The sequence below is a fragment of the Equus quagga genome, chromosome 2 (genome assembly GCF_021613505.1).
Source record: "Equus quagga isolate Etosha38 chromosome 2, UCLA_HA_Equagga_1.0, whole genome shotgun sequence".
Taxonomy (NCBI): Eukaryota; Metazoa; Chordata; class Mammalia; order Perissodactyla; family Equidae; genus Equus; species Equus quagga.
In genome coordinates this window covers 39,588,874-39,602,996 of record NC_060268.1, presented here as the reverse complement: position 1 = coordinate 39,602,996, position 14,123 = coordinate 39,588,874, and the positions used below count along the sequence as shown (strand labels likewise).

The 14,123-nt window shown below is 42.9% G+C and overlaps 2 protein-coding genes across 4 annotated transcripts in view; one reads left to right on the top strand and one right to left on the bottom strand.

Moving 5' to 3' along the window:
• ZNF106 (zinc finger protein 106) overlaps positions 1 to 10,133 on the top strand; it is a 59,301-nt gene extending 49,168 nt beyond the window's left edge. For both annotated transcript variants that reach the window (XM_046649657.1, XM_046649663.1), the window contains 7 exons: positions 762 to 953; positions 1,429 to 1,491; positions 2,189 to 2,308; positions 2,835 to 2,906; positions 3,705 to 3,776; positions 5,620 to 5,766; positions 6,214 to 10,133. In XM_046649657.1, coding sequence (XP_046505613.1) covers positions 762 to 953; positions 1,429 to 1,491; positions 2,189 to 2,308; positions 2,835 to 2,906; positions 3,705 to 3,776; positions 5,620 to 5,766; positions 6,214 to 6,270 — 723 coding nt within the window. In that variant the 3' untranslated portion in view covers positions 6,271 to 10,133. The remainder of the gene's footprint in view (positions 1 to 761; positions 954 to 1,428; positions 1,492 to 2,188; positions 2,309 to 2,834; positions 2,907 to 3,704; positions 3,777 to 5,619; positions 5,767 to 6,213) is intronic.
• A 510-nt stretch (positions 10,134 to 10,643) lies between these two features.
• The window catches only part of CAPN3 (calpain 3), a 43,906-nt gene continuing 40,426 nt past the window's right edge, over positions 10,644 to 14,123 (bottom strand). For both annotated transcript variants that reach the window (XM_046649782.1, XM_046649789.1), the window contains 8 exons: positions 13,735 to 13,812; positions 13,299 to 13,356; positions 13,073 to 13,137; positions 12,522 to 12,590; positions 12,353 to 12,431; positions 12,016 to 12,132; positions 11,666 to 11,724; positions 10,644 to 11,290 (listed from right to left, as the gene is read on the bottom strand). In XM_046649782.1, coding sequence (XP_046505738.1) covers positions 11,264 to 11,290; positions 11,666 to 11,724; positions 12,016 to 12,132; positions 12,353 to 12,431; positions 12,522 to 12,590; positions 13,073 to 13,137; positions 13,299 to 13,356; positions 13,735 to 13,812 — 552 coding nt within the window. In that variant the 3' untranslated portion in view covers positions 10,644 to 11,263. The remainder of the gene's footprint in view (positions 11,291 to 11,665; positions 11,725 to 12,015; positions 12,133 to 12,352; positions 12,432 to 12,521; positions 12,591 to 13,072; positions 13,138 to 13,298; positions 13,357 to 13,734; positions 13,813 to 14,123) is intronic.

Sequence of the window (14,123 nt, the reverse complement as noted above, 5' to 3'; positions counted from 1 at the left end):
GAGTTTCATCCCATGCAAACACCTGAAGTACCTTTTTAGAGGTTTAGGGGAAGTGGGAGACTTTATGGACAAGAGTGATGTGGGATGAGAGAAGCAAGTCTAAAATCTGAGGTACAGGAATGTTTGGGAATTCAGGGTGTGATCATACCACTGACTCATGCAAAGGCTCTAGTCCACTAAATGATGTCACAAGAGAGAACATAGAACCAGAAGTCAGAAGAACGTCAGAATAACAGAAAGGTGGAGAGTAGGAGACTCTTACTGAAATTGTCTAAGAAGGTAGTTCTCAATAGAGAATTTTGGAAACACCATGACAAATAAATTGCATAAATTTTGGATGACAAAAAAAAGCCCAGAAAACCCACACTGAAAGAGTTCCTGGGCCTGTGGCATGGAAAATGTATTAGAGTGTGAAAAACAGGTTGATTGTTCATTATCATTAACCTAAAGGGAGTGAGAGAGGGCATAAAAAGAGAACCAAGCTCTAATTAGGATCAGGAAGGATAGTGGGGGTTGAAGTTAGAAATGAGTTTATAATGTAAGGCTTTGTCCCTGCTGGAATGGGAGAAGAGGGAGTCATGAACACAAAGAGCTGGAATGGCAATGGCAGGGGTTGGGAAGTTTAAGATGGGGAGTACGTATGAGAACTTAAGTACAGGTAATAGAATTTAGAGTTTGTATCGAGGTAGTGATTTTGGTTAGTTGATTTTGAGATTTTCCAGCTAAGTTGCTTTTACTTCATATAATGGCTTCTTTTTCAGAACAACAAACGACTTGAAATCTTTGAATGCCATGGCCCTCGGGCTGTCAGCTGTCTTGCCACAGCTCAGGAAGGCGCCCGAAAGCTGCTGGTTGTGGGGTCTTATGACTGCACCATTAGTGTACGTGATGCACGGAATGGACTCCTCCTTAGAACTCTGGAGGGCCACAGCAAAACCATTCTTTGCATGAAGGCAAGTACAGTGCAAGAGAACAGGAGTTAGTTGTCTGGCACAAATAGAAGAGTTTGAATGACATTTCCCATGTTACCTAAAGCCTTATTTAGAACACAGTCATCTTGAAAAGAGCAAGGAGGTTACAATCCTTTTCTTTAGGTCTGGGTCACCAAGGGATGTACTGTTTTCTAATATATTAACTGCGAAACGATAAAAGTCTGTTATAGAATGTAGATATACCCTATTGCCCTTTTAGGCTACTTCCTAATCATTCTGAAGAGGTAACAAACTGAATAATACGCTGTCAGTTCATCAGAGTGCCTGGTGGTGGGATGTAAGTTTCAGATCAGAAAATTTGAGAGACTTATTTTATACCTAGTTCATGCTCATCTCTAAACAGGATGGAAATTAAAATTCACAATGTGCGTTAAAAGTTACAGAGGAAACTCAGAACCTTGTACCCAATCTAAGTTGTTGAATTTTGTTCTTTAAGGTGGTGAATGACCTTGTGTTCAGTGGCTCCAGCGATCAGTCAGTCCATGCCCACAACATCCATGTAAGCTGTCTTGGTGTAAAGAAATCTTTAATAGAATTGTGGTTAAAGCTTGAAGGATTCTCTTGCAATGTAAACTAAGCCCTTTTTCCAGTGAAAGGCTTAATAGTAATCCCTGTGCATAAGCTCTTGGACAGTATTGAGCACCCTAGAAATTCTGACCTCATCACAGTTTTTAATGGGGGACAGACTCAAAGTTTATGTAAGGTTTCCTTTGAATACCTCATTTAAACTTGAGATAAACTGAGCTTCTGAGGCTCTAAGAAAGTGGATATGATATGTAGTTTAAAATAGAACAAATAAAAACAGCCGAGAGACTGTGCTCAGGTCAGAGGCAGCTCTTTGAGGCTCAGTTCCTGGTCTGTAAACCTGGGGGTAATCCAGCCTCAGGGATTTGTTTTCCAGATCCAATGAAATGATAAAAGTGAAAACACTTTGAAAGCTATAAAATACATACAGATAGAGTTGTCGCCCTTCTCTTTCTGTGACACTAGATTCTCTTCATCAGGATACATTTCTTATATTTTGAATAGGTAACAGATGCTTGTGGGAGTATGTCAGCTATTAAAATTAGTACAGTTACATGTGTGTTCAAGTAGACTCAGAATTATGACTTTTAGAATTATGGCATCATAAATCTCAAAAGACAGAAGGAATCTTGAAAGTCATTCTAGTGACTCTAATCTCTTTTCTGATACAGACTGGTGAGCTTGTACGGATCTATAAAGGTCACAATCATGCAGTGACTGTGGTGAACATCCTAGGAAAAGTGATGGTGACTGCTTGCCTGGATAAATTTGTTCGTGTCTACGAATTACAGGTAGAGTTTAGAGCCAGTATTTTGCTTGAATGATTTGAGGAGATTGTCTATTTGGGTGTGGTATTGATTTTTTATGTAGAAAGTCTAGGGTGGAACCCAGGAATCTGCATTCTTCACAGATGCTCTAGGTAATTATGAAGCAGCTGGTCCGTGGACTACACTTTCAGAAACGTTGCTCTGAGGTGCATGGTCAGGCTTACAGGTGTCAAAACTTACATGGTTTCTGGAGCACAGCATAGGCTCTAAAACCTGTCTGGTTCTCCTTGTGTGCAAGTTCAGGTTTGTGACCGTGACATTACACAGAAATTGGTTGTATTATTTCCAATTACCAGCTCTTCCCTTGAGGAGGAGGACTTATTAGAATGATGGCCATTAGATTATATTCCTGTTAAAATGCTACTGGTGCTTCAGCTTGGTACGTCAGGTGTAGTTTTAAACCTGCCAAAGGCCTGCAGGGACTCTGCTTATTAAACAGATTAAGGTACAGATAACCTTATTCTCTTTCTGTTTCTTTCCTCCACCTCAGTCCCATGATCGGTTGCAAGTGTATGGAGGACACAAAGACATGATTATGTGTATGACCATCCATAAAAGTATGGTGAGTATTATTTGCCATGTCACATATTTGCCTTTGAATATGTTTATTTAAAAATTCTGCAAATTGACAATAATGTTACTTGTCACTTCCAAAAATGACATCTGTTTCTGATATGCCTCATTATTGAATGCCTTTTTTATCTCTTGGCATTATAACATAGAGAAGTAACCCAGTAACATTGTTGAATATTCCATTTTCTATTAATGGCTAAAATAATTACCATAAAAATCGAGTACCACCATTAAATAGAAGAGAAATTTAAGATGTTTCCAAAAAAGAATTGAGTGATGCTTTTTCCAGAGACATTTTGATCTGAACAGAGCACTGAAATAGAGTCAAGAGATTTGGCTTGTGTGGTATAGTTATAGCAGACCTAAAAGTAGAAGCTAACTCAGTTAGCCCTGCTAATCCTTGATGTATTTTATTTTTAAATCATGGGGTTGAACTGGAATGGATGTTTTTTAAACTCTGAGCAGTAGAACCCTTTGTTCCAATGAAATACAGAGGCCTAGTATGTAATGCCCAATAGAAGCCAGAGCTACACCAGTTGGAGAATCAGTGGTGCCCCCGAGCCCTGACACCTCTGCTCTCAGACACGGGCCCAGGAGTGGCTCTTCGAGGAGCATAGCTTTCAAGTGTCCAGAAGATCCTTTCCCAAGTGGTTCTCTGGGGCTAGTTTTGGTTTTGTGTTTTCTTGTTATAGCTACCACAAGTAGCTTTTGACTCTTATTTTGAGGATGTTTTGTAGTTGTTTTTTGTGTGTTGTTTGGGTCTGATGTGATAAACCTCTTTCTCCAGATTTATACTGGCTGTTATGATGGCAGTATTCAGTCCGTGAGGCTAAATCTGATGCAGAATTACCGCTGTTGGGTAAGGAATGAAACTGATCTTGTCACCAGACTTAGACGTTGCTTAACCCTAGGCTCTTTTATAGATCTTCATTATCATCACTTTAGCATTTTATAGATTTGAGCATCCACTTTATGCCTTCCTCTGCAGGACAAGGAAGCTTATTTTTAAAGCGTACATAAAATGTTTCTATACTTCTTTAATGAAAAGTCTATTTTAAGACTAGATATGAAGTATATTTAAATATTGTCCGCTCAAAGGTTATCTCCTTGATGGTTTTTCTTTTGTTTTATTATAAAATCAGTGTATTCTTACAAAAATATCAACAGTACAAAAGTATATGAAATAAAAAGTGGAAGTGCTTATTGTCAGTACCTGCCCACTATGCTATACCCATTCCTCAAGTGTGACACATGAATAGTTCGGTTTGTGTCCTTATTGGTTTTTGAGGAATAGGCAAAAATTGGTATACTTTCTAAACCTCAGTTCACTAGGCTAAATCGTGTGGTTTTTACTTTGGAGTGTGAGCTGGTGAGTAACTCTCAAAACTTTCACACTGTTCCTTATAAGCCTTAATTTGTTTCATCAGTTCTAATATTATTAGTGACCAAAGAAAAGTTTATGGCGCTAAATTTTTTTTCCCCTAAACCCTAACCTCCTTTTCAGCATTGATAAAATGAACATGACGGTCTCCTTTTTTTTTTTTTTTTCCGCTGAGGAAGATTCACCCTGAGCTAACATCTGTACCAGTCTTCCTCTATTTTGTATGTGGGTCACCACCTCAGAATGGCTGCCAACGAGTGGTGCAGGTCTACGCCCAGGAACCAAACCCTGGCCGCCAAAGCAAAGCATGCCAAACTCAACCACTAGGCCACAGGGCCAGTCCCCACACTCTCCATTTTTAAATTTGATTTTAGGTTTGTCCACAGCCTAACTACTTTTCAACTTTTTACACATCACTGTCTTTGATTTTTAGTCTTGTCAGCGAAGGCAAGCAAAATCTAGTACAACAGGATCCAGAATATACAAATAGAGAGTTAATTTATCTAGAGAGTTGGGGAAATACCTTCTGGTTTTAAAGCAAGAGGGATGAAATAGTGCTGACAGAGGAAAAACTCAAATTTGCTTTACTTTTTAGAAATGAACATGTTAGAATCCTAAGATTTGTTACAAACAAGCGTGTAGGGAAAAGCCAAGACAGAGTCTTTGTGCTTTCTGACTAACACGTGAATTTGAGCCACATTTATAAGTAAAGTTACAGTAAAAAAAAAAACAAAGTAGATAATCACAAGACTGTGATTCAAGTGATAAAAATTGTGAGTAAAGAAGTCAGACTTCCATGGCAAACCCAGTTTTCTATAACAGATATTTTCATAAATATAGTTTCCTTTATTAGACGTTTTTTATTTTCAAGTTTACAAGTCAACAGTTCTTAAAGTTGTTAAAAACAACCCTTTCAGTATTATAGGAAAGATTTTTGCCTTTTTAAGTAAACAGACTAAGAAACTCATTTTATGATGGCAAGATAAAGAATGAGTATGGTTTAAATTGAATTTCATGATAACGTGCCTGTCAATCTTTGCTAACCTCTTCCTTATCTAACGATGTAATGGTTGTATTTAGTGCTCTGCCTTCTCAAAATACCAAAGTTTCAAAGACTTTCTCATCTTAACAAGGTTCCTCCTTATATTTGATAATTAATTTGGTTGCCCTTGACTTTGTTAAATTTTCTAGCCAGGAATAAAGTAAAGAACAGGGGCTTACTTTTTTGCCTCCACAGTACTTCTGGGATACAAGTCAGGAATGTTCTGAGTGCATGTTTCCTGTACTCTCTAACTTACCCTCTCCTTCTTTTTCTCTCCAGTGGCATGGTTGCTCTCTGATATTTGGCGTTGTAGATCATTTAAAACAGCATTTGCTGACTGACCACACAAATCCGAACTTTCAAACTCTGAAGTGTCGCTGGAAGAACTGTGATGCTTTTTTTACTGCTAGGAAAGGATCCAAACAGGTACACGAGAGGGACTCGAGGTCGACCGGGGTCGACTGCTCGGAGCAGGCTTCAGGAAACCTTGTTTGCCTTATTAGAACATCCAGAATTGCAATGAATTGGGAGAGTCTAGGGAGTTTTCTTTTTATTATTATTCAGAGATTTGGGGGATAGCTTAATGAGGTTTCAAATGAAGAATTAGGAATTTTCTGAGAAAGAGCCTAAAGAGAATGTTTTTAAATGTTTCAAATCCAGTAACTGAACCTGGAGGTTTATTACAGTACTCTTGTGCCTAGACAGGAACTCATCTTTAAGTGCGTAGTTTCATGTAAATCGGCAAAGTGCTTGGTCCTAATTGCCTTTCATGTATGGATCTTAGAATGTACCCAAGAAGCTCTCCTTGGCTTTGACTTTCTCTTGTCCTACCCCCAGCTTTTCTCTCATGGACTCTTTTCCCTTTATTCCTAGGATGCTGCAGGACACATTGAACGACATGCTGAGGATGACAGCAAAATTGATTCATGAAGTTTTTTGCCTCCCATGTTGGGAAGTCATTAGTTCAACAAATTTCACATCAGCCCCTCACACAGGCCGCTCTCTTCCCTTCTCCAGTGAAGCAGGGAAGGAGACAGGGGTTACTAGCCAGGCTGACCACTCGCCCAAGTCTGGGCAGCTCTCTGGGATGATAGGGTACACTGTAAGTTCTTGCTGGAGGCTTGTCAGATTTATCTAATTTTAAGGAACCACACTCCTCTTGGACAGCATGGCATATAGTAATTTATGCTTTTAGTGTTCTCCAGAAGTTTATTAAAAATACAGATCTTAATTGGTTACCCAATTTGACCCTAATGTTACATATATTTTACTGATTTCAGTTTGTGATTTTTAGTTTATGTTCTTATGATGGTTTAAACCTATAGTCAGGCTTTTAAGTACAAGTTTGTTCAAATGCTAGATTTTTAGGATCAATTTTGATTTCTCCAGTTGCAGTAACTGGGTGTTTAAATTGGAAGCAAATAATTTCCTTTCTTAACAATTATGTGCAGTGTGTTTCAGTATTCTCTTGCTTTGTAGATGGACAGAGCTGGCTTTAAATACTAAAGAGACGTAGTAGATTTTTTAACAGCTAGAGTGACTGCTCTGCTGATTATATTTTAGGAACTCAGCAAATCACTTAATGACAAGTTCTTGCAGACAGCACTTCCTGTTGAACCTCTGCAAGTTTTGTTAGAGTGCTTGGTTCAAGACAGTGCACAGACCCAACGTCTACCTTGAAATTTTGCTATTAGACCTGGGCCCTCACTGCTGCAGGTATTGTCAGGCTGTTTGAACTGGAGGTGTCGCCTTCATCTCCCTTTCCAGTTTCTGAGTCTGCAAGCCTGCTGTGGGTTTGAAACCTTTAAGTTTGCTCCATTGCCAACCCATATCTCTCCTACTATCTACCTGTGCCTAGACTGATGGCAGCCATCAAATACTTCCTCTGGGCTCACAGGTGCTTTCCCCCCACCTGCAGCACCCAAGATGGGGGAGTGAGGAGAAAGCATCTGAATACAGTTTTTTTTAGGGCCTCAAGGAGACTTCTTAGAGACTGATTTCTCAAACTGGTCTCTTGCCTTCACCTCCCTGTTAACTGGAAAGGAAGAGTAGAGTCTGGTGACGGTAAAGACTGTACCTGTCCGTTGAGAGCAGCAGAATTAACAAAACCTTAGTGAGACTGCTTTGTTATTGGATTTTCTCTGGACTCTTAAGCAATAGAAGTGCGGCTTTCCAGCCTTTTCTTTCTGGATTCTCAAAACTCTGAAAGATTTTTCAGAGAGAGAGAAGAAGAGAAAAGAGCCCAGTGCCACTTACAAAGCTTCAGGATGTGAAGCCTCCTATTTTCTAGGAGAGCGGAGCGTCAGGTTTATCTCCACCCCCGTTCGTGCGCACACATCTGTTCATGTGTCTTCACATGCGCTCTGGGGCAGGGGCACTTCCCCAGGGGTTCATAGATAGGTTTCAAGAGGGTATGCGAACCCCCTGAAATTGTATGCAAGGCTCAGTATGTGTTCTTTTTTTCCAGGAAAGGCTCTAGTGGTTCTTACTGGATCCAAAAAACATTAAGAACTAATCTAGGAGCTACTACTAGATGATGAATGGCCCCCCAAGTTAATTACTTCTGTCCTTGTGAATGGGAAAACTCTTGTTGACCACACTGTTGAGATTTGCATGATATTTGAGAGGGGACAGAGAAGATCCTATTATATAGAGTGTATTTCTGCTGTTTCTGTATGAGATAAGCTTTTCCCACCTCTCACCCCCATTTCCTGTATGGGTGACCAGAGAAGCTAGGCTGTTCTGTGGATTTGGGAATGGTGATTTCCCAGGAAAGTACAGTTGGATTTATTGGTTAATCTGGCGTTTTTCTCTGGGCTGTAGTGAACTCACATTTCCACGTTGGCCGGGCAGTGTGCTAAGAAAGTCTTGTATGCTCTGTTGCGTAGTTGCCCTCCTGTCCTGCCTGAGGACATGTCTGAAAAGATGAGAGTGGTGGAGCCTTCTACAGGAGGTGGGGGGTATGTGAGGTGTTGGGCAGTCGTGGGGAACCTTTGAAGGTATGAACAGACTGGCAGAATCAGTAAGAACTGATTTGGTAGAACTGTGCACAGTCTGTCTGCCTTTGTGTAGTTATGAATGTTCCTTGTACGTGTGTATGCACGTGGGCACCTATACTTGTAATACTTTTGCTCATTTCACAAAAGTTTTCTTTGAAGCAGTGGCAATAATGTCTTTGTTTCAAGAAGGTGTAAAATTCGTGTAACACCAGGTTGGTGTGTTATCCTAAATGCACTGTTCTAGCCCTCTGCTTAGAAATAAAGGCACCATGAGCATCTTGGCTGCTTATGGTTGTGTGTTACTACTTTTAAGTGTCTTGAAAGTTATGCTGAACTTTGGCCATTTTTAAGTCGTCTTCAATGTCTTGCCTGATTCTAGCCCTCTGACTCCTCTCAGAGAAGAGCTGTGGCTCAGGGATTTGTGTTGACGCTGTGTTACAGTACTTGACAGGTACCATAGTACCTGCCAGAACCTGACTCAAGGAGTTGGACGCCATTTTTAGAATGTTAAATTGCCTGTGCCTACTTCTGACAGCTCGAAGCCAAGAAAATCATAGTATGAGTCCTTTTGTGTGCATATGCTAGTGTTTTAATAGCAGTTTATTCTGATAAAATATCAGTCACTTCAAGTTTTATCCTAAAGTTTTTAATCAGGTTCAAAATGTATTTTGGCAGACTCCTCTACTCAGTTATAAAGCAGTTAAACATAGTGCAAACGAAACTCTTAAGAGGGAAGAATTATCTTGACCTGATGTTACTTGAATTTGAGAGAACGTCATTGCGACAACACTCCTGCTTTTGTGGGGAAACTTTTTTCCTGCCTCAGAAGAGTTAGCAGTTGAGTGTTTAGCTCCTGACCTACCTATAATTTATAGGCAGTATTATTGCTGTTTAAGTGATTATTTGCCTAACAAAGGTGTGGGGGTTTTTTTTTTGTTTTTTTTGTTTTCTTTTTGGTAGATTATACAGTGGACAACTTTAATGACTAGGCATGTGGATGATTTGATGGGAGTAGGTGTACAAACCTTAGTGGAATGGTATGGTATATTTTATGGAAGAATTCATGGGAGGGGAGATCAGAGTATATTGTGAAGTGGGATTTGAACAGCACATACCCTCTGGTTTGCTTAAATAACTGCGATTTATATATGCTCACTTATAAATTTTGTTCCTCTTAACTAAAGGAGAGCTCCTAGAACTGCTGTAAAGGCCATGCCTGCCACATTGATAAAATAGTGATTTCATCCCTGCCCCAAATCATCAGGATCCTCAGCTTTTCAGAGAAGCTGTCTCATGGATAGGAAAGAAGCTGTGGGGGAAGTGATCTGGGCTATGTTGGGTTCCATATGCAAGTGGATGGGAGATCCTGATATAAGCCAAACCTGCCACTTATCAGACAGTAACCTCTAACCTTACCTCCAACTGCTACGTATGTGGTCCTGCTGGGTCATGTAGAGACTAAAGTTTCCCAGATTTGCTCTAAATTCAAGGTAGTAGTCCAGTTGAATTGGGGGTGGGGTCGGGGAGGGAGTCAAGGAGGAGAGGCTGTTGAAGATCTTTCTCCTGTTTAAGAGACATACATGCCCTAGAGCTGCTCCAGTACCCTTGGTCTCTCAAATTCTTTTTATATTGAATATGGTTTAGAAGAATGAAATCAGATGACACCTGACTGCAAAAATGTTTATAAGCAAATAGCCTTCTTACATTTTGGTATAAAGCTGTGAACTTCCTAACTTTGTAAAGCAAGATATAAAGCAAATACAAAAAGAAAATAAAGTAATTTTACTAATTGTTTACTTTTGTTACCTTATCTGCACATTCATAGCCAAACCTTTCTTTTCCATGTTGGTATAGAGAGCAAGAAGGAAATTGGGTAGAATAAGATGGTGATATGCATGCCAAGGACCATGGTCCAGATAAGTTTGGCAAAGAGCTACATTTAAGGATTTGTCCGTGGTCATATAACAGGTCAGTTAGTGGAGGAACTGGGATTAAAAACTACTTCTCTGCTCCATTATACTTGGGTAACTGGCCCCTCCAGTTGTAGGTGACCCATTTATTCTTGATGTTCTGTACACCAACAGCCATTCATCTTCTTCCCTCATATATCTTGGCAAGTATCTGAGTGCTTCCTATGTTCAAGAAATAGCAATAAGCATGGTTAAAGTGGGGTTTGAGTTATATGTCTGTGTTTTCCATTGTATTCTGAAACTAGGGTTCTCTATACACTATAGGTGAGTATAAGATTGCAGGCTACTCAGCCCTGCTGCGGCTGACATCTAAACGCAAGAAAACAAAACACGATTGAACCAGCCTTACGCATGCCTTTATTTAGATCAACTTTTTTCAGAATGCAGCCAAACTTATGAGTCAGACAACCCAAAGTATCCAGCCCTCTTCCACTGGGCTAGTTTACCCTGGAGCAGGCCCATCCTGAGACAATCAGGCAGAACCAGGTGCTAGTTTGCTTACCATCCCATGAGTGGGAGAAGATAAAGGTGATAGCGGGCTCTAGCACGAGGAAGTGCCAAGTGCCGTTGGCAAATGCTTCTGCAAACAGCTTTGGGCAAGCTAAGGAGAGCATCTGCTTCAGAGCCAGGTTTCTCAGATTCCAAGCAAAGCCCTCAGCTGGGCTACAACTAGCTGAGGCAGACAGAGACACTTGCCTCCTGTGGCAAAAGGACAGAGTTGTTCTGCCTTCCTCGTTCCTTAACTGAAGGGTCTGTCTGGGCATGACAGATGGACCGATGCCCTAGGGCCAAGTGGGGAGTGACGTGGAGGAGGAACAAGACCTATGAGGCTCTTGAAAGCCTGCCAGGGGTGCAGTTACAGTACATGTCCTTGGAGGTAAGTGGCTCTAGCTGTGTTGGGTGAAACTGAAATCCTGTGTGATCCTGCATGGCCTTGGATGAGGCCAGCTTGGTTCAGGCATACATGGTGAGCTGCAGCCACTGAAAGAGGAAGTCCCAGAATCAGAATGTAAACAAGAAAAGAGAGCCCAGCCCTAAGGATCTTATAGGTAGGGAAAAGAGAGCCCCAGCATGCCAGACACCGGGAAGATTTTCTGCGAAGCAGCAGTTCACTGCACCCTTCCCCTAGATCTCTCTTGGGAAGCTACATGTTTTCCAGCATAAAGTCGTTTGAGGAGCTGATGCCCCTTTGGAGCCATCCCCCAGTACTGAGCTTCCCTTACATTCCTTTCCTGCCCCATCCCTCCTCTACTCTTTGGAAGTGAAGAGCACACAGTGAGTCTGGTCCGCCTCGTTGACTCCTCCACCTTGAATTTTAAGGTCTAGGGGGCGTGTACTGCTCCTAGTAGGCTTTACCTCTAGAACATTGAGTTTGATGATACCGTCTCCATCCTTGTCAAATGCGTGGAAAGCTCCTGTGTGGGAGAAAGCACAGTCCAGAGGCTAGTTACAGGCTCACTCCCCCTTCACTACTCTAACTCTTAAGACCATGAGCTAAGTGCTGTCCTTCACACAAATCTGCCAGGCAGAGTATCGCCAGTATCCCTCCCTTTGCCTTCCCACTCAGCCTAAAGAGGACCTTTGCCTTTGTTCAGCCTGGATAGTCGACTGGAAGATGATCAGGCTGAGATTCCTACTGTCACAGCTGTCCCTGTGGGAGAGTGGGCAGGAAGGGCATGAGAGCAGAAGGGTAGCCCCCCACTTACTGAACATGCCCTCCAGCCTGACGAAGCAGCAGATGAAACTGTCGAAGTCGATGTTCATGTGTTTGTCTGCATACCGCATGGTAATGATGTCGTACAGCTGTCTGTTGAGGTGGAATCCTGTGGAGGCAGCAGGTGAGAAGAGGAAGTAGAGTTGGAGCCCTCGGGTCTGCATTCTATTTTCCCTGCCTCTTGGCCACTCTGTGGCCTGGGAAAGGAAAATGAAAAACCCTTTCTCCTTCCTTCTCTAGTAGCACCCTAGCTGCCTGGTCCTCCCCTCCCATTCCTGCTTCCACCAGCTCCAGTCCCCATCCTGGCCACCCTCTTTCTTCCCCAGCACCTGCGTCATTCACTGCATTTCGCATCTCATAGCTGTTGATGGTACCGGATTGGTCTGTGTCGTAGTGTTTGAAAATTTTCTGGCAATAGAAAATTTGAGGACAGAGCTTATACACTAAACCCGTGAATCAACCCCTCCTTCACTCCCATGCTTCATTCTCTCATCCCACCTGCCAGGTCTTAATCTTATTCCAGAGGTGATGGAACTCTTGCAAGTTCAGCCTCCCAGAGCCATCTGTCTGGAGGAAGGAGGTCAAGGCTACAGGGCGCACATAGCAAAATCCCCCTGGTTTGGGAGAGGGGCTTTCTAGGGGGCCCTGCAGAGAAGGTCGCCCCATAGGAAGCTCTCCCCAGGATGTCCTACCCACTGTGCTGTCCTGGTATTTAACCTCCCCTCCACACCTCCCCAATCCAAGTTAGTGCCTACTCCATAGCCCAGGGAGCCTGCCTCCTAAGGACCACTTTTCTTGAGCAGAGCCACAGGCAGAATCCCAGGCCTGAGATAAGAGCGGGGCAATGGCCTTCCCACCTTGTGCTGCCTCCAGCAGCTCCTTTCACAGCAGCCACTAGAATGTTCTGACTCAGGACCTCCTTAAGTCTTTTCTTGGGCACAAATTTGGGCCCTTCTGCCTGACTGGGCACCCTTCACTGCTGCCCTGGCCCCTGTAGGCTGCCCAGGGGCTGATGACAGAGACTTGAGAAGGGGTGGCAGAAAGGATACATCCATGAGAGCAATCATGCTCCGGCAGGACTCCAGCGTGAACCCTTGTGTCTTCAGGTCCTTATCTGGGGTATGGAGAAGAGCGAGGAGCTACTTTCAGATCACTGGACACGAACACACACACACACACACACACACACACACCCCATCCCCCACATATGGACACGAACACACACACACACACACACACACACCCCATCCCCCACATATGGTTTGAGCCACTCACGTCTGTTCACAACTGTGTTAAGGATATTCTTGAGCTCATCTGCACTGATCTCCATATCCTGGGAGGAAGGGAGTAGAGTCACACTTCAAGAGTACAGCAGCTGATGGAGCAGAGGCTTTGCACAATATCCCAGCTGTCCACGTTTATAAAGTCCCTGTCAGTGCTATTCTGTCACAGGGAAGATAGGGCTTTTCTGAGGAAGGCAGATACTGCACCCTCAGTCCAGGCTGCAGTGGGTAGCTCAGGGCAAAAGGCCTCTGAGCCATCCAGTGGATGCGTTGGTCTAAAATTCGTGGATTTCTGTGCTATACACATAGATTCCCTGTTTCCACTCAAAGCCAAAATGACCTCTACTGGACAGTAATGAAATAATTGGCAGGTTGAGCAGTAATCAAAGAGAGGAGAATCTGTGCAAGTTGGGGTTAGAAGTACTCACATCACCCGCTATCTGCCTGAAAATGTTGTAGAATTGCTGCTGTTCCTCACTTTCCTGGTCAGTGATGCCAGGCTGTGGCTGTGGAAGCACAAAGGAAAACAGGTTCACAGGGATCAGGGAGATGGACAGACCTGTGAGGAAAGTTCCTTCTGGGCCGAAGGAGACAGTGCCTAACACTGCCCAAGGTGGTGGCAGGAGCTGGGTACAGGGGCACATGCTCTTCTTTCTTAGTCAAACCTGGAGAGCTGGAGTGAGAACCATCTAGGCCCCAGCGACCCTTCACTGCATACCTCCCAGCCCAGCTGTCCCAGCCAGAGGAGATCTACTAGCCATGCAGACAGGTAGACAGCCCCCCGGTCCTCTCCCTGCTCCCCATTGGCTGGGACCTC